This window comes from Aythya fuligula, chromosome 14 (assembly GCF_009819795.1).
Source record: "Aythya fuligula isolate bAytFul2 chromosome 14, bAytFul2.pri, whole genome shotgun sequence".
NCBI lineage: Eukaryota > Metazoa > Chordata > Aves > Anseriformes > Anatidae > Aythya > Aythya fuligula.
The window spans coordinates 8,906,834-8,934,083 of record NC_045572.1 but is presented as its reverse complement, the minus strand read 5'-3'; the positions used below and the strand labels follow the sequence as shown (position 1 = coordinate 8,934,083).

At 49.1% G+C, this 27,250-nt stretch overlaps 1 protein-coding gene across 1 annotated transcript; it reads right to left on the bottom strand.

Moving 5' to 3' along the window:
• Positions 1 to 894: 894 nt before the first annotated feature.
• Positions 895 to 26,998, bottom strand: CYSTM1 (cysteine rich transmembrane module containing 1). Its single transcript, XM_032196989.1, has 3 exons — positions 26,917 to 26,998; positions 17,980 to 18,227; positions 895 to 1,386 (listed from the first exon to the last, which is right to left on the bottom strand). Exons 2-3 carry the CDS (start codon positions 18,206 to 18,208, stop codon positions 1,280 to 1,282), a joined length of 336 nt encoding a protein of 111 aa, XP_032052880.1. The 5' UTR covers positions 18,209 to 18,227; positions 26,917 to 26,998; the 3' UTR covers positions 895 to 1,279.
• Between the last annotated feature and the right edge of the window lie 252 nt (positions 26,999 to 27,250).

The following is a 27,250-nucleotide window of genomic DNA, read 5'->3' as shown; positions in this document are numbered from 1 at the left end:
GGGCACCCCTCGCATCGTGTGGCTGCAGTCAAGCTCCTGACCCATGCTGGAGCCAGCTGGCAGGATCAGGCTGTCACGAGCTGCTCCAAATCACCTCCACCCTTGCCTTTTGGTTGCTGCCCCCTAAACCTCCCATAGCAAGTCCTGGGCCAGCCTGAATGATTTTTGTCCCTGCATCCTACTACGTGTTCCTCCCTCAAGCAAGTGACTCCGTAGTCTGAGCTGTGATGCATGGCACTGGGTGTCACACCTGGATGCTGGGGCTGCGGTTTCACAGGAGCAGCCCTGGAGGAGGGCCCAGACAAGGTGCTTGGACCTTGCGTTGGTTCCTGCCTGCTGCTGGGCCCGTGTGGAGCTGGGCCCAATGAACATGGCGCTGCTGCTTGCTGCTGGGCAGTGATGGCTCTGCCAAGCCCTACAGCCCCAAGCAGAAGTCCAGGAGGTGAGTGCGAGATGTCTGCCCTGCTCCATGTGTCCATCTCTGTTGGGCACGGAGCAGGCTGGGTTTGGGCAGGGGAGCCCAGTGGCAAGGGCGAACTCGCACAGAACTGGGGCTGAGCTTCACCCTCGTGCCCAAGCCCAGTGCTGGCCTAGCGTGGCAATGGGGAAGGCTCTGCCCAGGCTTGCTGGGGCCCTGGTGAAGCCCTCACTTCTGCACCACATGCCTGATTTCTCCCCATTGCCTCAGGCAGCGCCTCAGCACTAAATTAATCCATGGCTTTATTTACTGTCACCCATCTCTTTACCCTTACCAAGCTGATGCTCTACAGCATAATGCTGGAAACACCCAAGTGGCATCAGGCCTCCTAACTGCTTGAAGCCAGGTCCATCACTGCTGCACCACAGTCAGTGCAGGCAGGAGGCTGAGAACAGACAGTGATGGGGGAAGCACACTCTCTACAGGACAGATTTATTGAAACAATCGTGACCTAGCAAAGAAAATCAACTGTTGGCTTTAATTGTTGCATATATCTTCATTTCTAGGACTAGGAAAATTTCAACTGATAAATATACATTTCATCAGAATGCCTTTGGCTGAAATACACCACGAGCACATTCTTCAAAGTTACAACAAAAGTCTTAGAAATGTTAAAAAGGGATTTCCCTTTACTAAAATAAGGAGTGCACCCCCCACCCCAACAAGGCGCTAGGACTGACAGACAGGAACTCTTGGCTGTGCAAAGCAGAGCGTTGATTACAGTAACAGAAAGGAGTCGGGAGAGGAGTGGGGAGACTGCATAGCACTCAGTAAGAGGTACGAGAGGTGGCTTCGGCAGAGTCAGGTCAGCATGTCCCAGAGGCAGCAGCAGCAGAGCGCGGTCCAGCACGCCGTCAGGCAGGCGCTCTCGCCTGAGTCGTCCCTTCGCCGCTCCTCCACGACGTACACTGCAGGGACAAGAGAGCTCGGTCAGTCAGGGGCCCGTCGGCTCCCCGGCATTTCTGGTGGCTCGCCCACGCCTGCCCGAGGCTGAAGGGGCAGTTATGCATCCCCCAAGGACTGCAGCAGGGAGCTGATCCTTGACGGGTGCCTCCACTGATGCGCAGGTGAGTGCATGCAGGGCACGTGCGGAGCTCCCATGAGGGTCTGACGGAGCCTCCAGCCACGGTTTCATCCCAACAGCAGCAGCAACCCACAGAGCCCCACTCAAGATAACGACGGGGTGATTGCTTACCATACACCATCAGGGCAGAACAGGCTTAACTTAAGGAAAAGTCATTTAATTTATCATCAGTTAAAATAAACGTGGGTAGTGAGACAGACAAACATTAACACAACACCTGTCCTCCCTTCCTCTCCCAGCCTCAATGTCACCCATGTCCCCGGCCACTGGTGGGTTCAGGAGGACTGGGAGGCGGAGGCTGTGGTCAGCACACAGCAGTTTCTCTCTTTCACTCCCTTCTCCTTGCACTTTCCTGCCACCTCCCTGATTTCTTTCACTCTGTAAGGCTTTGGTGCTGGATGTGCTGTCCCTCTGCCTGGGTAGTTCTGGCTTTTCTCCCTTCATCACCTTCATGGCCCTTGGTTGGCCTCTCTCCAGTAGCTCCATGTCCCTCTTGTCCTGGGGAGCCCAGAACTGGACCCAGCACTCCAGGAGTGGCCTCACCAGTGCTGAGCAGAAGGGAAGGATCACCCCCCTCAACCTGCAGCCAACACTTGGCCTTAATGCAGCCCAGGACACTTTGCTCTTTGCAGCAAGGACACATTGCTGACTCGTGTTCAACTTGGTGTCCACCAGGACCCCCAGGGCCTTTTCTGCCAGGCTGCTCTCCGGCTGGGTGCCCCCAGCACGTCCTGGTGCCTGGGGTTGTTCACCGATGCTCTTACAGAAGCCTTTCTCATTGTCTTGGACATCCCTGGCCGTGACTGAATTCTGTGAGGGCTTCAGCTTACCTAACTTCAACCCTGGATGCTCACACAATCTCTCTGAATCTGAGGATGAGGCCAAGTTGTAATGAAGCAGACTGAGGTTGGTCTGATTAGCCAGAATTTGCACATTGCTGTGAAGGGCTGCACTGACACTCCATTTCACAGCTTGCCCTGCGTTTTTTCCACTGTGAGACACACACTTTATTGGCTATGTCCCTGTGAATGCACAGATCTGTAGGGATCAGAGCGCATGCTGTGCAGCTGGTTTATAGCCTATAAAACCTGCCCCATGGATGTCAGGTATGTAAAAAACTGGTCTTCAACTCGGCAGCCCCCAGCAAGCACCAAAGCTCATCAGCCTCCTTCAAGAGGATGTTTGAAAGGCTCAAATCTCTCTGCTCTGGGATGCTTAAAGCTGCTGCTGGATGTCACCACCAGTCTCCGGTGATGGAGAGGACCAAGTGGCATCTGCTTATGGTGTTAGGGAAGAGCAAACTGTGCTCCACTGGGGGCTCAGGTCCACCACTTCTTGGAGTCCTAGCACAGGAAGGACTGAGTAGCTGGACAACATCACATCACTGACACCAAGCATGGCCCATGGACATGGCCCTCTATCCTACCTTTAGGATCTTGAACTCCACTGCCTCATGGTCACTGCATCCAAGAATCTCATAATGAGATCCTGAGCTGGAAGACAGCTATGCAGATCATTGAGTCCAAGGCTGCCTTTGATCTCCAGATACCCAACAAGTTCTTTGTTGAGCATGAGATGGAACAGAGCTCCTCTTGCTGGCTCCTCTGTCACTTGGAGGAGTCTGTGTTCAGCAGTGATCTCCAGAAACCTCCTGCAGTGCTTATGCCCTGCCGTGTTGTCCTTCTAGCAGATGCCAGGATGGTTTACGTCCCCGTGAGGACCAGGGCTTGCAAGTGTGACACTACTGCTACCTGTCAATAGAGGGCCCCATGAGCCTGGTTTATGTGGTCAGGTGGCCTGGAGCAAACACCCACTATCCTGTCACCTATCCCCATCTTCCCTTTAACCCTACACCATAAACACTCAGTTGGCTCTTAGTGATTTCAGCTTGCTTTTAGTTTTCACTACCCTCATCTGTTACTTTAGTTTGCTGAGTCTGGTTTGCCCATGTCTGCAAATGGTGCGCGATCTCCCTGTCCTTATCCCAACCCATGAGTTTTTTTTCCTCCCCATCATATTTTGTCCTTTTGAGAGAGGCTGAGGGAGTGGTGAGGTGGGATGGAGCTGTCCAGTGTTGAGCCACTGCATCCCAACAAGATCACAGCCCTGCAACTGCACGTGCACGTCCAACTCATCTTGCTTCTTCCCCATGCCCCATGCTCCAGTGTACATGCACGTAAGAGAGAAACACTAAAAAACGCCTGTCCCAAAAGCTCCAGGATTGGAACAGAATGATTTGAAGAAGCACAGGTGGGTTCCTTGCTGCTGGCTCACTTTCATGCACAAGAAAAATTACAGTTTCAGCACAACAAAGGTAACAAGAACCTTCCTGCTGTCAGGTCTGCCCAGGCTGCAGGGAGGAGAGGCTGGACAGACACCCAGGGCAGAGTTTTTAGGGAGATGCCAGCTTCTGTAACTAGAAGTACATTTGCTATTTGTCTGCTTGCTGTTTGTTTAGGCTGGCAGCAGCTGCTCCCCGACAGTCAGGCACGTGGCTGCCTCCTCCCCTAGGAAGTCAGGGCAGTGATGAGTCCTTACTCCACCGCTGTCCCTCTCACATGCCAGGGCACCACCAGGTGCTGAGTGGCTTCGATGAGCTTTGTTCACCTTGCACGCCGACTGGGCACTCTTCTTCTGGCTCTGCCTGCTCAGCATCCACGGCACAGCCAGATTTTACCAAGCTAGAAGATGGCAGCCCTTAGATACCTTACCTGCCGTGGGGTTGCTGCATGGATTACACCTCTCAGTGCTGGTGGACCCGGTGACCCCACGGACAGAACTCATTGAAGCTCTACCCCTTGAGGGCTAACCAGAGGATCCCAGCAGGTTGTTGGGTTTTGCCACGCGTACCAGCTGCATGAAACACAGGAGGGACCGTGGCTCATGGCTGATGCCTTGCAGCCGGGTGGGACTGGATGGCAGAGATCTTCCCGTACCTAGTACAGCCCTTGGTGTGGATGTGGCTCTGCCAGCAGTACCTCATACACGAGTCCGGTGTGTCTCTGCCAGCCTCCAAAGCCAGTTCAGGGCAGATGAACAGTTTCCTTTTGGTTCCTCCTCTCTGAGCTTGGCTATCACATCTGAAACTGCAGCACAATTTGAAGGTGGGCACATGACCTTCCTCAGAGCTTTCTTGGGTCCATTTGTTATGGTCTACGTGAGAAACAGAAGAGCCTGACCCAGGCAGATAGCTGTTGCTTCGAGGAGCTGAACGTGTGGTGTTGACAAGAGGTTTGGGCAGGAGAAGGCTCCTGTTGTCAGCCTGGTTCTCCTGGCCTGGATCCCCGGCCTCAGGGAGCCTCCCTCCTGCCAGCTGGAGTAACAAAGAGGAGGCAACTCCTGCAGTGCAGGCACAGCCCAGTTCCAGAGGAACCCCAGGTGTCTCCAGCACAGCACCACTGCCCATTCTGCTCTTCTCTCCCAGGCTTCCCAACTCCCTGCCAGGCACGCACCTCCCGTCCCTCGGTGTGAGGCAGGAGGAAACCAGGAGCCACCAGGAGCCGCACACAGACCAGGGCAGTGCTCCCCTGGTGGAGAGCCCCACTGTGCTGGCAGGGAAGGCATAACCAGGTGAATGACTTTCAAGCCCAGCATCCCAGCCTCCTCCAGGGATCCTCTTCCACGGCTTTGAAAGGCTGGACCACAGCCTCATCCCACCCAAAGGTGGGTAACGCATCCCAAAGCAGACAGGACCTGTCAGGCCCTTCCCTTCCACCTGCCTGCAGCCACAAACTTGCACTCAGATGTGAGTTTGGAAGACCTTCACGCTTCCAGATGTGAAACCCTGTATCCCTGTACACTCCTGTGCAGTGCAAGCTGTAACCCAGGGGCCAAGCAGGCTCCCGGAGCAGCAGAGCACGGCAGCACTGCTCAGCTGTGGGAAATGGAGAAGCCGTGCGCTGCTTTGCAGAAGAGGTGGTGGCTGAACAGAGCTGCCCGTGCAGCCTTACCTTTCCGGCAGTGCTGGGAGAAGCTGCACAGCCAGGCACTGATCTCAGCTCCTGCCTTTCTGCCTGGCCTAACCCCAAGCTGAGCTGCGAGGAGGAGCGAGCCCTTGCCCCACACAATGCCCCTGCACAGACCCGGCCACGCGGCTTCGTTCTGCAGGAAGGAGGGCAGCGGGCAGGGCCGCACAGAACAAATCCAGCTTGCACGGACTGAAGGAGGCAGTTGTGTTTCAGGCCGGGAAAAGCCTTCGGGCTTCTTTTCCTGGCAAATCCAGGAGGCCTTAACAAGCAGCTAACTCTCTGGTGCCTTTGTTTCCTCTGAGAAGGGTTCTGTGACAATGAATGAAGACCAAACACTTATCAATTGATCCAAGAGCCCTGTATAAAAAGAGGCTGTGTTTTTTCCAGCGGTGCACACTGCCTGCTGAAGGGCACACGTGAAGGGCAACAGCTCCTCGCTGTTAAGGGGAACCCCCCCATCACCTCCTGCCCACAGTCAGATGGGAAAGGATGCCCAGCAGCTCCTGACATCCCTCAGGGCAAGCAGGTGAGGGCGTTTTCTCCATGGCTGCTTCTGAAGTAGTCAATGTGCTTGTAGCAGCACTGGTTTCTAACTGGCTGCTAGGTGTAGTCCAAGCTGTCCTATTTCAGAGCCATGGACATCGGGGTTGCTGCTGACAGCACTGACATACCCCAAATGCAGGACCACAGTGCCTGAAGACATCCAGGTTTGTGCAGTAAAGGGTCTGGGAGAACATGCAGGGTAGTCCTGGGATTCCTGGTGATATGGAGGCTGGCTCTGTCCTCTGAAAACAACAGCAAGAACCTAAACTACAGAGCAAAGTCCTCGTAGCTTCAGCCTGAGCAAGACCCAGGAGAACTCTGGCACCCTCCTGTGCCCCAGAAGTTCCTCTGCAGCGTGTGACGCTCCCAAATCCGGTCGGTGGACACTGGGAGGTTACATTGCTTCAATGGCATTGCCTCACATCTCCTCAGCTGGCTGCTGGAGGACAAGCAGCTGAGAGCCTCATCTTTGCTGGAGCAGTGGGAGGATTCCCAGCTTCTCACGCCCAGATACAGCACCGTCCACTTGGGGGAGCAGGGAAGCGGCCCTCCACCTCTTCCAGCTGCCTGTGGTCCCAGCGCAGGGGCTGATGCTGCTTTCCTGGTTTAAAGATGCTGATTTCAGCCTCCAGAGCTGCTACCTGAAGTTAGGGGTCGCTTAGTCCGTACACATTTGCTAACTGCCCAAGAAAAAAGCAGGAAGAGCAGGTAACACAGTTTGGGAATGAAGAAAGCTCTGTCTTCAGGCACAGCCAAAGCACCGTGCTGGGAGGAGCTCCCAGCCCACTGCCTGCCGTGGTGGGGTAGCTCAGCAACAAGCTACCAGAGAGCAATGGCAGAGAGCATGCAAAAGGCACGAGCTGTCAAATGATAACGCTAACACTCATGCAACGGCCTTGCAGGACTAATAAGTCTTCCATTCTACCACACAAACCAATAAAGGGTTTTGTGGGTTTGCTGATATCTCAAAGATCAGTAAAATCAAGTTTAGCTACATGATCTGCTGGAAGACCGCGCTGTATAACCACCCACACCTTAAAGCAGAGCTGAAGCACGATGCCCCGTGCAATTTCTGGTAACCTGTCTATGACTGCAGGCGTACAAGAAGAGTTTGCCTAAAGTATTTATGATTAATCCATTAAATTTTTTAAACTACAGCTAAGCGATGAGGACATCCTGACAAAGCATTTCTGAAGTACGCATCAAGTACTGTTATGAAACGCTCGCTGAAATGTTCAGTCTCAGCAGGGCAGCTCTGCTCTGCCACCACCAGCTCACAGGGACCGGCTCCAAACACTGCTTCAGACAAAGCAGGAACCTGGCTGGAGAGGAAATAACTACCAACAACAACCAGCGAAGGTTTTCAGACTTTGACAGCACCAGGGCAACATCCTAAATAGAAACGACCTCCTCTCCTTTATACTTTGAATCTTCAAAGTGATCATTAAATTCATCAGTACTTCAGAAAGCGTGGAGACAATTCATCAGACATGCATGCCAGAGAAACTTTAACTACAGCTATACAGAATTAATGCTGAAAAGCTTCTCTCATCAGCCCGTTGGGTGTGCAGCTTACACAGGAGAGGGTAGGAGCAGACCAGGTGAGGGCTGGGTGACCATTCACTTGCAGCTATCAAAGTGCACGGAGTAAAAAACAGTTCAGAGGAAGGCTAGATAAACAGCCGAGCTCTCATTAAGCTAGAAACATCCTATAGCAGTTGTTTTATTTTGGACACTAAGAGCTGAACATCAGCCTCAAAGCAATAATAGAAACCCAGTGACCAGCCCAAGGAAGCCAAGGGGTGTCTTACAGCACCCTTACTCCCTCTTTCTAGTCTATGCATTAGTGCTGCTTCAAAAGCAGAAGATCCTCTGTAAACAGGGTTAAGACGTAGCATAATAAACCCCTAAGCGCCTTACCCAGACCACTGAAAATCAGTAAGTTTAGCTGAGCATGTTTGTGATGTAAGCCAACATCTTCCCAGCTCGCTTTATCCAGCAGTTTCCCAGTACTCCTCCTTCCGTCTTCCATTAACAGGGATCAGGCTGCCTGCTGCAATAACTTTGACATGTTTTTGTTGTTGTTGTCAATCAAGGAAACGGCTGTTTTTATATGCTTTATATCAGAAACATGAATGGCTCCTTTAAACAGAAGCCAGCTTGCTGTGGCACACCTTACTGGGGACTTCACTACCTCCTTTGTGCCTCTTTTTTTGTCCAAGGTCAAAAACTCCTCTGATTTCCCATGACGTGCCAAAGTCTCTCCTGCTACAAGCAGAAACCCGCTAGCACTCCGGGACTGGTGATCCGATGGAGAACAGAAATACGGGTGATTATTCTCAGAGGCATTCAAGCTGGTTTTGTTTTTAACAGGCTCACATTTTGCCACTTCCATTGCTTTTTTCTAAAATAGGATGGAACAAGATATAAGCTCAGCAGACCCACCCATCTTCTAATCTTCTAATCAACTTCAAAGACCGCAGCTCACAATGAATCATGCTTGCTGTGAATATGGCAGCACTCCCTGCAACCACACAGTGTGCACGACCCAGTGCAAGTAACTCCCACCTTGTTTTTAAAACAAACACTACAACACTTTGTTATTTCACACACATTCCGCTTTATCTTAAGCACACATATTTTGGTTCTGTTCACACCTCATTGAGCTAGTGGGTGGCATCCCTGCCTACGGAGGGGGGTTGGAACCAGATGATCTTTGAGGTCCCTTCCACCCGAGCCGTTCTGTGGTTCTGTGGCACGTTAATCATTAGCTCTACGAACGAAAGGCATGAGCATTACTTTTCACACGGTTGGGTATAAACTAAAACCATGTCCTTAGACTTAGCCCGGTGCTTTAGTGGGTCTACAAGGCTTGTACAGTGACAGAGGCTTTGCTACCACAACCAGACCGTGCTTTCTCAGGGCCCTCGCACAGACAGCATTGCTCCGTTCAGGTGTTGACTGCCTTACACACAGAACCCCTCAAAAAGCCGGGAGCATCAGCAGCCCAGAGCCCTCAAGAGGCCTTTGAGCCCCTCCAGACACTTTGCTGCATGCCAGTGGGGCTCTGACCTTCGTCCAGCTATTTCAGGGATGACATCCACGTCGACAGCAAAACCTCACTTCAAGCAAGCCATGAACATGGCCACCTGGGGATCCTGCTCAGCTGGGGCACTGCCAGCTGATCCTTCCTGCCTAAAGAAAGTCAGCAGAGGGGTGTTAGCAGCACTCAAGGGATGCAGAGGTGATAGGGACCACAAATGCAGTGTTTCTGAGGCATGCTTTGGGTGGTGCACTGCAGGTACGCAGACCCAGCACCACAAAAGGAAGGGTGACCCAATTAGACCTCCCTAGACCGCAGCATACCCAGGAGTACATCCATGCTAGCAGCAAGCACGGAAAAAAAGGGGCTGCAGTACTGGGGAACATGTACTTCAGCTAAAACTTCCACGTCAGCTGCCAACTGGGCTCTTCTCCACACCGCGCCTCCTTCCATGGCCACAAGACCTCCTGGGCAGAGCTAGGGCACAGATGCACCTTGCAGCTCTCTTGGCAAGAAAATCTTCCTTCTTTCTGCAGACACATCTTAGCAGCTTCATACCTGTAAAATTATATTCCCCAGTCCTCTAGCTCTGTCCTGACCAGAGGTTTTCGCAGGACAAATATTCTACCTATACTGTATTCAAATTTCAGGAAAAGCCTTAGCGGACTCATAAAACAGGTACCTGTCAGAGCCAGGTGGAAATACAACAGTGAACTCCCAAGCAAAAAAAACCTACGAAGTTGCAGAACATTCAGTTTGATGAACCCCAGCTATAAACATGAACAGCTCTACTCCCAGAGCTACCCAAGCCAAAAATCAAGCACTGTGCAAGACAACAGGCAGTGAGCACGTCCCCTACACCACCCAAGCAAAGGCACTGCCTGCAGTTGCCCACAGCAGCATCACCGACCAGGGGCTGCACAACCTCATCCGCCAGGGTGGTGAGGAACCTTTTGGATCCCACAAATCCAAGCAGCCCTTGTGGTCACCCTGGAGAGCTGTTTCAGTTTTCAGGGAGCTGAAGAAGCAACACATTTCAGGGAAGTGACCACAGAGGCACGCCAAGCAAGCACTTTCAAGAGCCAGTGCTGCACTGGCTGCAGTTAGCAGAGCGGTGAAGTTTCTTTCTCTCAGACTGCATGTGCAGAGCACAGGGTGCGTCTGGCCACAAGCCCTGCAGAAGATTTTCTTGCAGCTGAGCTCTGGGATGGGGAAGAGGAGAGCTTCCTCACCCGAACACACAGGGATCACGTGGAGTTGTCATTCAGAGACTGAGACAACACAAGAAGCCTGTGGAAATGACACTAACCAGCATTTATGGAGTGCAGATGTGCTCGGGAAGAGCTCAGTATCTCTAAGGAGAAGGGCTACAGGCACTTCTTAGGAGGAAAGCACACCTTATGTAGCAGGTACTTGGACTCTTCTGGGGTAAAGCAGGTACCAACCGGACCTCTGAAGCACCAGGGACCCTGGCACACAGGTTAGAAAGCATTCAGGAGACAGTGTCACATGAGAAGCCAGCTTCCCCCCAGTTCAAGGGTACAGAAGTTCAGGGCTTCAGATCCTTCAGTTTTCTTCCACACTGCAACAGACGCTGATGCAGGGACATCTCCCAGACCTACAGAACTTGAGAACTTCCTCTAACATTTGTTTTCCCAAGAAAATCCTAATTTAGTCATAAAGCAAGGGTCAATTTTCCACCAAGTCAACTGCAAAAACAAGAACAGCACACTCCTCAGCTTCAGCCAGGCTTTTAAGTGAAAATCATCCTTCGTTCCACATTTGAACATGTCATGCCTTGGAGGATTTTACGCAGCACAAACTTGGTCTTACAAGGTTTTTAAAAGAGTGTTTTGGGTGACAGACAGGAGGGAAAAATCCAGTTTTAAAGCAAACTGAACATGTCACAATGAACAGTTGCTCAAGGTGACAAGAATGCCCCTGAGCAGTCCCTTCAGGGCTGGAGCACCACGGGCTGTACAGCTCCTTGCCCTACACCACCTGCTGCACGCCCAGGGTAGGTGCTGAGCTAACAGAGGCTGCCCAGACTGGCAGCCTGTTTCAATCGAGTCAGCTATGGGCCAGTCTCTCCAGGGTTCAGCCCGTTTTTATGAAGCATGTTTTCAGAAAAAGGACCTGAATTTGGAAATCCCTTTCTTTGCATTGCATTTTTCTCAGATTACCTTCTTAGGATTGAAAAGCAGGTAAGAACACCTCGAACATCAGCGCCAGGACAGTGTTGTCTGCCAGCAAGCAGCCCTTGCTGTTTGTGGGGCCAGCAGGCATGAGCCAGGGACAGAAAGAGGCATTACACAGCAGGTCTGGGGCAAAGAGAACACCGGGTTAAACAAGCACTGCATCAAGAGAAGCAGGTAAGGGAACACCTGCCAACTTAGCTGTGGTGCCTGACAGCTTCTTGCCAGGATCCCGTCTGTCTGGAGTTGCAGGTCCGGAAGGTACAGGAACAGATAAACTCAATGCCATGGTAGGCTGCGAGGAAAGGTTCAACGGAGAAAGAGAAAGCCTGAGGGAATTGCTATGTGTTGCCTTCCAAGTAAACTACTGTGGAAGGCTGAACTCAGTTTGAGAAACAAAGGGGGAAATCACTGAAAGGCACCTAAAAGTCTAACAAGAGCAATCACAATCCCCTCCTCTCCACAGCGAGAGCAGGAGGAAAAATCCACGCCTCTAGCAGGAGGCAGCGTCTCTGTAGCAGGGTGACCTGTTTATTCTTGCAGCTGGCCAAACATTTGGAGGCTGGCGTCATCACCGTGACTACTGCTCTTATCACAGCAAGCTGTGCTGCCAGTGGTCAACTTGCAGAAATAAGATTTCCACCCCTGCACGCAGTAGGTCAAATGCAATGCCGAGCTGTTTGCCATCAGCTGGAACGGCTGCTGACAGAGCCTGGTTCCCTTTAGCACAGAATCACACAGCCTTATCTATTATGTTATGTATCAGTGGGAAAAAAAAAAAGATCAAAGCTGTGCAAACTGCTAACAAATAGTTTTTTTGAAATTACATATGAAGAATGTCACTCGTACTTTGGCCCACTCCACTTCTCACAGTGCGTTATCAATAGCAGCGTTACATTTCACCTCTATTTTATGGTGACAAGGAAGTACCTGATGACCAGTCAGCAGGTATTTTAGTTTCCTTATGCCAGGACACATGGCATTAATTCTATAACAAAAAATACTGGTGGGGAAGGAAGATATTTTCTGGATATTTTAGGGAATTTCTCCTAAGCACGCATTCTGCTGCTCAAGAAGGCCTGGCTCCTTACATCGAGCTCCATGCGGACACAATTGTCCTGCTGCTGCATCCCTCCCAGCTTTGTTCTGGTGCAGGTGAGGTCTCTTTAGCTAATGAAAGCACTTAGAGATGTCAAAGGGTAAATCTCCTATACTCCAGGAGCTCATACTTGCAGACAGACATGACAGCAGCCCTCAGATTTTACACCAAGAAAGACGCAGACAGAAATCAACACAAGTCAGCTTAGAGAGCCAGGAAGCTGGATCAGATATACAGAGGAATAACATCCCTCAAGCTCAACATGTAAGTTATCAGCTCTAAAGGTAAAAGTCAAGTTGTCTACTTCTTATGAACAGAGCCAGTTATGAGCCCTTGCAAGCTGCAATGGCACAAGGCTTACCTTGGCAGCTCATCAGCTTCTCAGGAGCATGGGTGGAAAACCAGCGCTAAGCATAAGCTGTTCCCTGTTGTATCTCAGGTACAGATTTTTTATTTTATTTTCTAAATACTGAGAGTCAGTTGTATGAGTTTTCTTCTTCAAGCACCAGTTGGAGATGCTAGGTACATCGCTGTTCCAGACACACCACAGACTGATTAAAAAGAATATTGCCACCATGGAAATGATACTTTACATCAGATTTTGGTTGCATGTATATGACAGATTTAGAGCCAAAGTGCCTCAGCAGCAATTATTTCCATCTGTGGATCCACTGGGAATGCACAATTGATTGCTTCCACACATTAGCACATCAAATATAATTCACAACAGAAGAGACCACCCCTGCAGTTTGCCTACACAGTAAAGTAACTAGGCATAAATCGTAACACAGAGCAAATTTCCTAGTTTTCAGTGTGGACACACATTTGTTCGGAAGTACCAATGTAATTCCTTGGAATAGCTTAATTCGTAAGATTAAGCAAGCACCTGGAAGAGCAAAACATACCCTCAAAGGAAAGCAACCATACAGTAGCTCTTCCCAGACAACTTGTGTTTGGAAACACATGGACTGATGAGCCACATTAAGTCATGCCAGACCAGCTAGCTAGATACCAACATCTTCATTAAATTTAGATGACAATTTTTGACGTTAGAAGTTCAGCCACAGAAACAGACATACAGCATTAGCATAATAGATTTTTTAAATTATTTTTTAAAGGGATATCAGTTACATATTAGACACTCCTGTAGGTGATCATTAAACCAAGCCTCATCAAAAGCTATCTCAGAAAATTTCTGTTCAGGCGTCCACAGAACAAAGATCGGGTTTCTGCATGATGGACTGGCCAAAGGTGCAAAAATAGATGCTTAATGGAAGGAGAATCGAGAAGAGGAAAAACTTTTGCAGAAAAACAGAATTATAGACTTGACTTCATTCTGCAAACATTAATAAATATCCTTTCACATAAGCAAGCACCACATTCCACTGAGAAATGTAACCTTTCATTTAAATTTTTACTGTTTTATGGAGCACATGAAAAGATATGCTACTGAGAGTTACAAGCATGACTTAAGCAATAATTGATACTTCATCTGTTATCACTTCACAAGAAGCAGAGACCAAGCAATGTGCAACACTGTGATAAGCCGTTTGATCACGTTGGACATTTTGAAGAGCACCTCCAAAAGCACTGCTATAGCCCTGTAGTACTTGTGACTCGGACTCTAGCATTTTGTTTTCTTGCATGTTTTGGGGAAACAGAGTGCTGAAGAGTGCACACATGGCCCAAGTGCTGGAAATACCTGGCTTCTGGTTGCAGCTAAAATGCCGATTTAAAAAAAAAAAAAAGATATAAAATGTAAGGAATTAAGTTTGTGGGTTTTTTTTTGTTTGTTTTTCCTCCTAAGTGGTTAAAAATAGGCACCTGAAACTGGAAAGCTCTGATGAAGCTTCTTTCTCAAGTGTGTTAAACCTTAAAGAACTTTTTCCAAAAGAATTTCTTAAGGCAGGTTTACTTCTTCAGAAGTACTAAACTTAGCAGCTACTTTTATTTTCACAATTCCACTAGTAAATTATTCTGTTCACATATGATTTGAACTGTGAGTTTGTCAGCAGAATACAATATAGAGGGTTCCTTAACTCACAGAAGTTGTGTGCAAATACCTATCAATGCACTGGGCATAAACCTCCCCGCCCCCAATGACTCTCGTACCATCTGGTTTGAAAGTTTCATCCTTGCTCCTGACATCTTATCTATGATTTGATTTTGTTTCTTAACACAGCAAAACGTTTCTAGTGACTATAGCAGACTTCTGTTATTGCAAAGCCTGCCTTTTTGAAATACAGATATCAACTCTGGAATATAAAATGACTTGTGCTCCTTCCTTCTTCCTTATAATATGTGGCATTAACACAGTGCAGATGAGACATAGCAGCATCTGCACATCTACTGAGCATTATAATAAATAACTCTCTGAATATAAAATCCATGCAGTACTGACCTTCCAGCTGTTTCTATTTGATGTCAGTCACAAGTCACCAGTAAGGCTTTAATGGAGGATTGCCACCATATTCCTTCACAGCTCGTTGTTATTAATAAAGCCTTTTAATTGCAACTTTGTTGGATCTCTATGTGGGACACCCTGTTTGAGCAGGCTCGTTGTGGTTTAACCCTGGCAGGCCGCTGAGCAACACACAGCCACTGAGGCACTCTCCCCCTGTATCTCATGGGCTGAGACACGGGCAGTTTACTGGGTAAAGCAAAAGCTGCACACACAAGAAAAGCAAAACAAGGAATTAATTCTCTACTTCCCATCAGCAGGTAAGCATTTAGCCACTACCAGGCAAACAGGGCTTGTCTTCCCAAGAAACTGTTACACGTGGTAAGTGCCAGCACCCCAAATGTTTTCCCCACCCTTCTTCTTTCTCCCTGGCTTTTATTGTTCAACACGATGCCACATGGTATGTGACATCCCCTTGGCCTGTTGGGGTCAGCTGTCCTGGATCTGTCCCCTCCCAGCTTCTTGTGCACCCCCAGCCTCCCTGCTGGCAGGGCATGACAAGAAGCTGCAAAGTCCTTGGCTCTGTGTAAGCACTACTCTGCAACAACTAGAACATTGGTGTGTTATCAACACTGTTTTCATCATAAACCATAAACACAGCAGCATATGAGCTTCCACAAATAAAATTAACTCTATCCCAGGTAAAACCATGGCACAGGGGTTGGAAGGGATGACTGTCAGAGGCCTCTGCCAACCTCAGCCGTTCCGTGATCACGTTTACTTGTGAGAGCAATGCAAGTCACTGACTCCCAGGTTGAGTTCAGAGCCCACGTGGCTACAGGAAGCCAATTCAGAAGCGTGACTTACCGGAAGATTATTGGTTTGTGGGGTGAAGGAGCTATTTCTGCAGACGAAGAGTTGTGTTAGCTTCAGTTTGACACAAAACCCTGCCTTCTGCAGCACAAGCCTGGTCAGTGAAAGACATCTGTCCCCTCCAATCTCCCAGCCTGTTCTCCATCTGGTCGCAGGTTTGTGAGTGGAAGAGAAACCTGATCTGAGCACAAGGGTGTTCAGTGCAGTTTCCTGATCAAGTCTGACACGGGATCCTTCCAGCATCCAAGGCAGCAGATCTGGCTCAATGTCAGACTGTCCAAAGGCGCAGGACCTCTTCCTTCAGCCTCTGCTAGGGCATCCCTTTTTATGGCTACAGCAGCAAACTGACACTCACACCAAGTAAAGGAAGTGTTCTACATAGGAGACTGGGAGTTTTTCTCCCTGAGAATACATGCCTATTAGCCACTTCAGAACAACGTGCATTTCTCAATAAAAACTCTGGTTACACGTTGAGTACATGTGGTAGCAGCAGTAGGAAGCATCTCTGTGCTGCTGCCTCCTCTTTCCGAAAGGCTGACCCTTGAGGTTTTCCCCTTTTACAGAGGAAGCTGAGCACACAGCGTGTGTACTTCTGTTACCATCACTGAAAACAGTTGTTCACTTCTCATATTTGGGTTCTCTGGCCATACCCACACCAGAAGTTCCCTGACATCTCACATCAGTTAAAATCCCCAGAGATACTTTTATGTACACTGGCTTTAGCTGTTGAATCCAAACCCACCATTTCAACTAAGGATACTGGAAGAACAAGTTCTTGAAAAAAATCCTTCCACAGATCAGCCTGTCCAGCCATGTGTGTCAACTTTCCTTTGGATTCACTACAGTGAATAGTTCCTACCAGGAACTGTCTCAAGTTCCAGTTTCCCATAACACGAGGGCCTTGAACCTATCTTCATCATGGTGCACTGCTGAGTCAGAGTAACACAAAGTGGTAAAACAGAGGGGCTGAGAAGGCAGTTATCTCAAAAAATGCAGCAAAAGCATATGGACCCCAATCCTGAGAAGGCTCTAGCTACTAGCACATGTCCCAGTGGCTTAGGATGGTATACGGAGAATGACTTCAATAAGCAACAGCTAAGGACAGCTTCACAGAGCAAAGGAATTAGTATAATTATCACAGAATTGTAGGGGTTGGAAGGGACCTCAAGAGGTCATCGGGTCCACCCGCCCTGCCCAAGCAGGTTCCCTAGAGCAGGCTGCCCAGGTAGGTGTCCTGACAGGCCTTTAATATCTCCAGAGAAGGAGACTCCACAACCTCCCTGAAAGGAGGTTACTGTTACAGGGAGGTTATCATCACTGAGGAAGCTCAAAATAAGGCACTGGAGTTGGTACGGCAGCAAGAGCTCCCATGCTGATGGGGAGCATACACTCCATGATGCATAAGCAGAGATTTTAAAACCAAAGCCAATGAAACACTGAGGAGAATAAACTTGGTCTCTAGCTATACGTCCTCACCAGCAAAACAAAGTTAACAAACAGAACACACTGAACACTTCTCCGCTTCTCAGTGTGGAAAAGGCAGGGACCAGACCCAACCTTGCCAGAATCCCAGAGTTGTTGAGGTGGGAAGGGACTTCTGGACAGCTAGCACAGGCTGCCCAGGACCATGTTCTTCTGAATAAGACCATGTTCTTCTTCTGGCTCCATCTTCTTCGCACCCTGCCTTCAGGTATTTATAGGCATTGATAAGATCCTGCCCGAGCCGTCTCTTCTTCAGACTCAACAGTCCCTGCTCTGCAGTGTGCCCCACAAGAGCACCCCCACACAGTAAAAGCTTCAGGAGAACACACAAAAGCTCAGGAATCATTCCAACTGCTACTACAACATCACTTGGACAGCTATTCATGGGCTCAAGAAAATTGATGCAGATTAACTGAGTAAGAACCACATGTTTGAGTTTTAACTGTTTCAGCTATGCAGCTTTCAGATAAGCTTTTATCAGTCACGAGACAGGCAGAACGAGAGCTGTGGGAAATCTAAAGCCAGCAACAAGCGTGTGTAACAACCTCAGTGTACGGATTCCTTTCAGAGATCAGCATCAAGGACCTTCAGCAGTACCTCTGAAGGGCCAGAGAACTATCAGAGGCACGAAACTGCAAAATCAGGCAGGAAAACACGCTATAATCAGAACACCTACCTCAAACGGGCCTCCACCTCCCCAGCTCTGTTAACACCAGAACCTGATAACCACATTACTTCAAGGTCAACGTGCACTCACGCATTTGTAAGACAGAAAAGGTTACGATTGCTTTGCGCCACTGCTGCTCGACGTACCTGTGTTTTTAGGCCCCTCTGCGTACACTGGTCCTGGAGGTGGAGGTGCATTTTGCCATCCATACTGGGGATAACCTTGATAACCCGGCTGACCTGGCTGATACGGCCCTGGGGGTCCGGGAGGATAGCCAGGGTAGGGGCCAGGAGGACCACCTGGTTGTTGTACGTAGGGTGGGTAAGGGGCAGTCGGTCCCGGGCCGGAGTAGGGTGGAGGATTTTCGTAGTTCATTTTGGATGCGGAATCTGTCCTGCAGAAGAACAAACACAAACAAGAGTTGGTTTGTTTTCAACTTGCTTCATCCACAAGCTTATAAATCCCATTTCAGACTGCTTTCCAGGGGGCTGGAATTTGACACAACCAGACCTGAAAGTGCCTTGACAAGCAGTGAGGATATTTTTAACTCCATCCCAGGGCAGAGCCTGAGCAGAAGTGACTTCTTTTAAGTGACAGGTTTAGCACAGGAGAGCAAGGAAAGCGACCTGCTCATTTCCAATCATGCACTCGCTACTCACTGTAAGACATTTAACAGTCTTGCTACTGCAAAGAAAATGATTTCTGCTTCTACTCATGACTAAATTGCTTTTAAGTGAGCTTTAAAAGTGATTACTTCCTTTTTCTGTCAATATTAAAGAGGGAAAACATGCATAAAAGCAGTCTATCCAAGACACATACTTGATAGCCTTAATGACAGAAGGAGCGAACACACATCCTCAGCTGAAGTGTGCTTTGTTCTGGAGTAGAACAACGTTACACTTCGGCTAATTGCTACAAGCATCTAGACCCTCACTTTGGAGCAAGGCTGTGTAGGAATAATTTCCTGATGAAACTGTAACTCAGCACATCAGCTATTCTTCCAGTAATACGTAACTGAACCATTAAGCAGCCAAAAGCAATCAGAACTGTGGGCTCAGTCTCATTTTAAAAAAATAAAATATATAAATATTAAAGACACTTCAGGTTATATGACCTCGAAGTCTCCATCCAATGCATTACTCATGCAACAGCCATCAGAAGACAGGACTGTCATCACAGTGATGCAATTTTAATTCACCTCCAAGCAGCGTGACTGAGCAAGACATTCCTTACACGGGGTTTCTGAAACTTCTCTCTGTCTGAGAAACAGAAACATCCCTAACGCCACACGGCCAGGAGCTGTCCTGTTTTAAGCAGCTGCACCCTGCTATTTTCTTCCACCAAAATACGGTGGAGAAGGGTCACCATTTCCCTGTGGCACATACCTCTTTCCCCATACCAGGAGGTTTGGGAGAAATACCAGGAGCATGACTTGCCTTTGGTAAGGCTCAGAGCTGCTGTTACAGAGGAGAGGCTGATGAGCAGCCAGCAGGACCCACTTCAGACAGTGGATGGCCCAGCACAGCTGGGACAGATTTTCCTCAACATTCAATATTCTGCAGCAGTTCTTGGAGGCGTGCAGATTTTGAGGCCAGAGGAGACCATGAGCACATCCAGCCTGAGCTCTGGCATGACCCAGGCTAAAGAATTTCACCTTTGTAACCCTATAGCGAGCCCAAAGCAGTCACCCTCCAGGCAGAAGCCATCCGAGTCAGGACTTGGGGCTATGTTTAGCTGCTGCAGTCCCTGGCTGCACACCGACCTGAATGTTGTTTGTTTGCAGCTCGCCGTTTCATCACCTCAGAAGGAGCTGCCTGTCCTTCCCCAGGGAGGCTGCAGAGGCTCTCTGCTTATTTACCAGCCACTCCTGCCTGCATGCTGCTCACCCTGTGTGTACCACGCTGTGTCCTCCTCACGCAGCCCTGTTCTCTTCTTGCTGTGCAAGCCAGGCTGTTCCAGTTAATTGTTCATGCACTGCTGTTACCTTTCCAATAGGCATTTTTAATGCCTTTTAGAAGAGTTTTAACTGTTTTACCAGAGCCAGTGATTAGAGGATTTTTTTTTTTCCCACTGCCAGGCCAGCCAGACCACTTCACTGCTCATTTTAAAGTGATCAAGCACAACAGAAGTTCAGCTTCAGGCTTGTTAACCCTCATGGTGCACTGCAGCACCTCCACCAAGTCAGCAGCAGGGAAACTCGCCCTTCGAAGAGCTGGCAGAGCAGGCAGCAAGCCCTTCAACTTACCCAGATGCACCAGAGCAGAGAACAGGGACCTGATGGATCACTAACGTTCACCTAACCCAGAAACTCAGCCCAAAATACTGGCCAGACACAAGTTCCTGGGGAAGAACAAGTGATTGCATGTGACTACATACATGTACTGCCTTCAGTACCAAAGCAGGGAACCTGTCCATTAGCCCAGAGCTGCCTGGATTCCTCACAAGCACCTGTCTTGTACCCCAAAAGACTTTCGGAGAGCTGGCTCAAGTGCCAGACCACGCAGGCCACACACAAACACCTCTGTGAAAGATGTTGGTTGGGCATCACCTGTACAAGGCTGTGCCTGGTAACGCTTACATTCCACCCAAAGGATATGGTAAAGCAAGAGCCTGGCTAAAACAGGCAGCCGTGGTGAATGAATAAAGAAAGCTGCACGTCAGCAGCTCTGCCAAAGAGCTTAAGAAACTGGAGAGGAGTCTGGCAATGGCGTGTGTAAAAAGGGAACGGTGGCATCATAGACAAGGAACACTGGTAAAAACAGCTTTGTGTGAGCCACGGCAAAATTCGGTTTTCAAAGATGGGCAGGAAGGGAATGGAGCTTCTGCCTCTTAATGCAGAGGGACTGGCAAGAAAACCAGACACAGTCTACCAGAACCAGCCAGACACTTGCACAGAGATGTCAGATCATCACAACAGAACAGAAAAACAGAGAAGAATGAGATTAAGAAGAGTATAGCTTTCCAGGGCAAAAGTTAATTTTCCCCTTAAAAAAAAGAGCAGAAAGTACCACAACCGAGAATAGGTCAAAAGTGAAAGAGAGCGTCCAACAAGACCAGTTTCAGCAGCACCTGTATTGGAGATTTTTGTGATGAATGAGAAGATTAAAACTCCTGAGAAATTCATGCAGGCATTCAGCAAGCCTAGAAGGTGGTTGTAGAACACTCCAGAGGTCCTAAGCACAGCTTCCACCCACTCTCTGAGCTGTAAAGGTCAGCCGTCCTGCAATGGGCTTTGTCCCAGGGAACATTTCCTGGAACATGTTTGCCTTGTCCCCATTTCCAGGATCAATTACTGCCATGCATACACTCTTCTCTAGCTGCCCTTTTTGAACAGCATGACAACGTTTATGTCTTCCCAACCCTCATGAACTCATGCATTATTTTACACGCTTACCAGCCTTATTTACAAACCAAGGTATGTGTTTGCAAAGCAGGGCCTTAACTCACTAAATAGATACTTTTCAGAGACATACCTGAGCTCCTAGTCAAGGGCATCATCAGGCTTTACTGTGGGTTCTTACCCTGTCCTAATTCCACAGGAGCTGTAACCCACACTTACTCCTACAAGCTTGCATCACGCGGCATGCTTGTGGCTTTCCCAACAAGCACCCTGTAGACAAAGCTCTTTAGAAAACCACCACGCCCTGTATTTTGCTGGATAACAGAAAATTGATTAGTCTTCTGATGCTCTTCAGACACACGCTGCTATTCCCTCCCCCCTCACCAAAATGGAGTAATTTTGCTAAGAAATAAGCTTGTTAATACACCGTTACAGTTCCAGAAGGTATCTGAACTTTTGCTCCATGCTGCTGAGCAAACATTTTTCCTCTACCCTAACAGAAGGGCAGAGGCAGATAAGGGACCCACAGGGATCATTGAGTCCAGCTCCTGGGGACTTGTGAGATTCCTCCCCACATCTCTGGAGACGGCCTTTGTTTCACCAGTCCTGGAAAAGTCTCCTTGTGCACAAGCTGCCACCTCTTCACCCCTTTCCAGAGATCACCATGTAATGGGACTCCAGCAGCGACCCTCTCTCCTCGGGAGGTTCGACTCCTGCTGCTCCCTCCCATTCTGTTTTTGAGTGGGTTTATGAATCCAGTAAGATCCAGCGATGAATCCAACGAGAATTACTTTTATCCCAGCTGTGTTTAGGAATCAACGGGAAGGATTTTTCCCTAAACTGGTACTCTGTGGTAGCCTCATTTAGGTATCTGGCTGCCATTCCACATCACGAGAACAGCCCTGCAGCATAGCACAAGACCGAGAACACGCAGGACTTCTGGTATGAAGGTAACACAGTGCAGGAAAAAAAGCGAGAACAAAGAGAAAACGGGAAAGTGCAATGGAAGGAAAGCTCTTCTGTTAGCTTGAGGGGTTCCTGAGTAAGAAGCTTTCACATTCTACCAAAGAGACCTGGCTTTACTCTCTTCCCTCCCCCAAAAAGGCCACTTAAAGACTGGCCCTCACATCCCTCTTATGAGGTCAGTGCAATTCCAGCTTTTTAAACTGACTCAAGACCAGCATGAATTTATGTCTGCTGGCAGCGACAACACCTTGTTACCTCTGCAAAAACTGAAAACACTACACACATAAGAACCACTTGCATTTTTATACCATTGGTGTTCACAGCTGCTAACCCACCTGCAAAGAAATCCCTGTCCTTATGGGCTGTTGAAAGGCTGAACCTTCAAACTCGGTCTTCTATGAAAATGGATCGATTAAGTAAAAAGCTGGATGGGGGGAGAGGGGGCTGGCCATGACGACCTAATCTAGGTACTGAAACAGGGCAAAAAGCCTCCCATTGCATAGGGAACAGCACAAAAAACAGCTCTCTGAAAACAAGTGAGAGATTTACCAAACCTAAGAAATACGTATAATGAAAACTGAAGATAATCCTCCCTCCCCCAAAGAATATCAGCGTTTTTAAAAAGCTTTAGCAATGAAAGCTTGCTTTTCTGACAGCAGAGCAAGCAGCACACTTCATACACTATTCAGGTCAGGAGAAATCACGTTGTGCACGACGTTGGATACTGATTCGGCTGGCTGTGGTACGGTTCCAGTCAGGGAACGCAGCGAGAGGCACAGGCTCTGAGCAGGGCAGCTGAATGCCCTGATGTAACCCACCCCGCTGACGCCTGCAGCGCTAGGAAGTCGTTTTCCAATGCAGAGTTCTAATGGAAAGTACATCAACGAGCAACAAGCCAGCTCCTGGCAACGAGCCTAGAATTTAAATTGTATTTCGTATGAACAGTATCCACATGAAAGCAGTACAAGGGGCTCTCAAATGGCACTGGTTCTGTGTTTCCCCCTTATCAGCTTCCTTCCAAGCTCCACGCAGCGATTGCATAAAAGGTGCATTAAGAATAAGCTGTAAGAGATTCCTTCTTGCTTGGTTGACTTCCAGGAAGAACCTCCTCTCGAGGTTCCCTACCCACTGCAGCAGGCGGCATTATCAGCCTGGAGTAGTGACTTCACAGCACAACTGCACTCACCCGCTAAATAAAAAGCTGCTCAAAACCATTTTGCTCCCCAAAATGCAGGTCTAAGCAGGAGTGCAAAGCACTGCGCTGTGCCATCCAAAGAAAAATCAACAACACTTCTGTTTCAACCAATTTCCTTAAAAGGTCTCTGGGGATAGGGAGCACTCTGTGGTGGATTTCCTCACCTTTATTCAAGTGGTTGACAGAACTTCCCTAAACAAAATACTCAGCAGCTGTTCTGAATGGTAGAAGTCACCAGAGCAGGCACCTCTGCTGACCGAACCCGTGTAGGTTTGGATGAAGAGGTGATCAACCTTCAAAAGTTCCCGAGCTGGGTCCTACCTCATCCATGATCCCACAAGCCCACAGAGGCCTCAAGTCTGCCCTGCTGACATACAAGGCTGACCCTCATGCCCCTCCAAACTGAAACTTCAACCCATCCCATTGCCCTGTCCCATTATCTGTCACACCTCCTTGACAAAGCCAGCACAGCACGTATATTTCCAGATCTTTTGTTTCAAAAATAAGGGGTTTGATCAGCTTTTAAGGGCCTACAGACACACGGACAGCATTAAACTCTTTGTAGAGCTTCATAGTTTTAAGATTTATCTTTGATGCTCTGCCTCACTCTTCAAAAATAGTCCTCCCAACTTGCTCCCTAATTTTTCTGATTTCAACATGCTGTCAACTGCATACCTACATGTTATGCACAGCAGCAAACTGAGAGAGCTGCTCGTGTAGTTCCTACAATAAAAATGCTAGTGGAAAAAGAGATCAAATCCACTGCACCGTTACTGTTATCACATGAACTGCACAAACTTACAGGACACGGTTTCAAAATTTTCAAACATCTGATTAAAAGTTTTAAGAGCACATGATTTAACCGCACAGACTAACTGTGATGATGGGAAGTTTCACAACACAGATCCTCCAGTGTGAAGAGCCAAAGCACTTGGTGCTCACTCGTCAGCTGATACTGCACCATGCTGTGGTAAAGAAAAAGAAAAGCCCTTTCAACGAAACATATTCGAGATACAAGCATTAACACCCTGGTTTCAGGTTTTGAAAGTTTTTTTTTTTTTTGTGTACAGTGTGCTTGTTCAAATCTTTTTGTAACATGCCTCATTAGAGATGGTTCCAGAAATACGCAAACATATATTTTGCTCTTAAAGGGATGTATTAAGACATTTTTAAGGCACAACAAATACCAAAACCAAAAATCCGTGAAACCATCTGATCGTCAAGTTAAACTAGACTCTGCAAATAGTAGTTAAAGAGGCTTTGTTGGTCCAACTGAAAAGAGAATGAGAAACAAAGAGCCTGACTGGCAAGGAGATTAATAAGCACCCAAGACAGATAATACATTCATATGTGTTGTTCAGATGGTGCTCTGGCAGCATCCCAGTAATGGAACAGCAGCAGCCTTTCATGATTGCCTCCCTGACTCTGATAAACTGGTGGATTTGATGGAAGATACTACCCAGACTGCATGATATTTCCCACTTCTCAAACGTGCATTGAAAACACATGGAAGGGCAGCAGACAGTTTTGAAGACACAGCAAAGTCAGCATGTGCAGACAGAAATACATGCATTGCCTGCATCTCAGATCTCCTTACTCAAAGAGAAGTGATTTTTGTCACAGGGTGGAAAATGGAATGAGATAAACATTTTTCCCTCTGCTTTCTCACTTGTGCTTTTCCTCCTTTTCCACATCATACATGCTGCTGTAACACTGTTCTTTACATAGCTTATAGGGGATATACAAGAATCCTCTCTCATGACTACTTGGGGCAAAAGCAAGTACCTCTGATACAACATTTTGTCAAGAAAGCCTTTGCTTAACTGTATCATAGGTTGAAAAGAAGCTGTAAAGTGTCCAGGGCACTGTCGTCAGACCAAATGATGCCTTAACAATGCATTATGACAAGAAACGGAAAGAAACAGTGTTTTTTTGACGACTGATATAAGGGATGCAATTGGGCAGATCTACATCGCAAAGCTGGTGCATGCCCAGTGCACCCTGCAGTCCCAGCTCGCAGCCAGGCAGGCACTGAAGCATAATGCAGCTTCCAGCGTCCTCCCTGTGGGAGCAGTGGCAGCAGCAGGAACATGCTGGCAGCCACACCGCAACCAGGAAGCATCCCCCGAGGTATCAGGGTGCGTACCTGCTCTGGAAACGTGGAGGAAGGCAACCTCTTGATGTGCTGGGTGAGAGCCTTGGATGCCTTGTGAGAAGCGGCTGCGGGCGGCAGGATGCCAGACCTGCAGTAATGAGCCTGTCTGAATGACTCAGGCTTCTCGCTACCTTCCTCAGTTCCCAAAAATGACAGAGTACCATTCTCTACAACTTGAGCCACAGGGTTTCGGGTCAGGAACAGGAAGTTGCGAGGCAAAGCAGAGAACTGACTGAGTAAAGATATCGGTATCAAAGGTGGGCATTCGAGCTCTGCTCAAGCCTGCCACTCCCGCTAGGAGCTTTCACGATCCCTTGTTATTGAGCCTGCAGCCAGGTCACAGGGAACAAGTACCTGAAGCAGTGCAGACCTGTTTGCTGAAGGAGTTACACAAGGGTGCTCTGCCCTGCTACAAAACACAAAGTAACACATTAATCTGCGGAGGCACAGAATTATCCCTGAAAACAAGCAGCTCCTCTGTTTATTGTACACAAAGCCCTCCAGGTAGCTCTCCATCACCCCAGGGCACTGCCAAAAGTAGAACACCTATGCTCACGTTTACAGGAATGCCTGTTTAGAGCAGTAAAACACTGCCAGTCCTCAGTGCCTGGCCCACACGGCGAGGTGCTGAGGGCTGGGGCTGGCACAAGGCAGCAAGCCTCCACATCCCTCTCCCTCAACCTGAGGCAGAAGCAGCCCAGGGCAGCCCCTACCCATCAGATGTCACCTGCTTACAGGACGTTTCTCCTCAGTGAGGGCACCCACCAGCACCTGCTGGTGAGCAGCTCGGTTCTTGAAGCCTTCGGGGCGCGTTAAATTGGTGTTTTAACGATGACGGCCTTCACCGAGCACTAGAGAGGCAAACTCCAGCAGTGCCGTGGAAGTTTCTGTTCACTAAAAATACACCGCTGCGTGCAGGGCAGCTGGTTACCAAACACATTAATCCCTGACCACCCTCAGAAAGCGCTGCAAGATGCCCACCGAAACGCTGCAAATTTCAGCATTTTCTGCTGCCTCCTCGCTCCGTGCGATACAGTTGTAGGATTCTTATTACCAAAACTTTCTAGGACGAGCAGAGGAGGCCTTTTTTTATTAAAGCAACCGGTGGACATGGGGATAAGGCGCCTATTTTCCACGCTGGGTGCCTTATTGCTGAATTCACCACACCACGCACTTCATTTTAACCCCCCCCCGAGCCCACCCGGCTGTGGCAGGAGAGTCGGGGGGGGACCGGTGAGCAGAACGCCCCCCTCCCTGCCACCACACGCCCTCACCCCCCCCCGGGGTCCTTCCCTGGGCCTCTACCGGCCAAGGGGGGGCCCTGCCCGTCCTCCGTGCCCCGGCCAAGCCGCCCTCAGAGCCCCGCAGCCCCCACACAGCGCCCGGGCTCCCCCCTCGCTGCCCGCCCGCCCCCCTCCCGGCCGTACCTGAGGCGCTGCCCGGCACCTGCTGCGCGCCCCGCGGCGGGCGGTGACGTCAGCAGCGCGAGCCCAGCCCCCGCCCCTCCCCTCCCCGAGCCGGGCGCTGATGGCGGAGGGGCGGGGGCGGTGGCGCGAGCTCCTCCCCCTGAGGGGCGAGGCCTGGGGGGGAGCGCTGAGGCGCTGAGGTGATGGTGGGGGGGGGGAGGTTCGGAGCCTCCTGGGTGGTGGATTGGTGTGCGGAATGGGGAAAATCCTATCGTAATAAAACAAAAATAATCCTCTGGGCGGGGTTACGCCACGCTGGATGGTTTTGTGCGAAGGAGCAGGCAGCGAGGGGCCG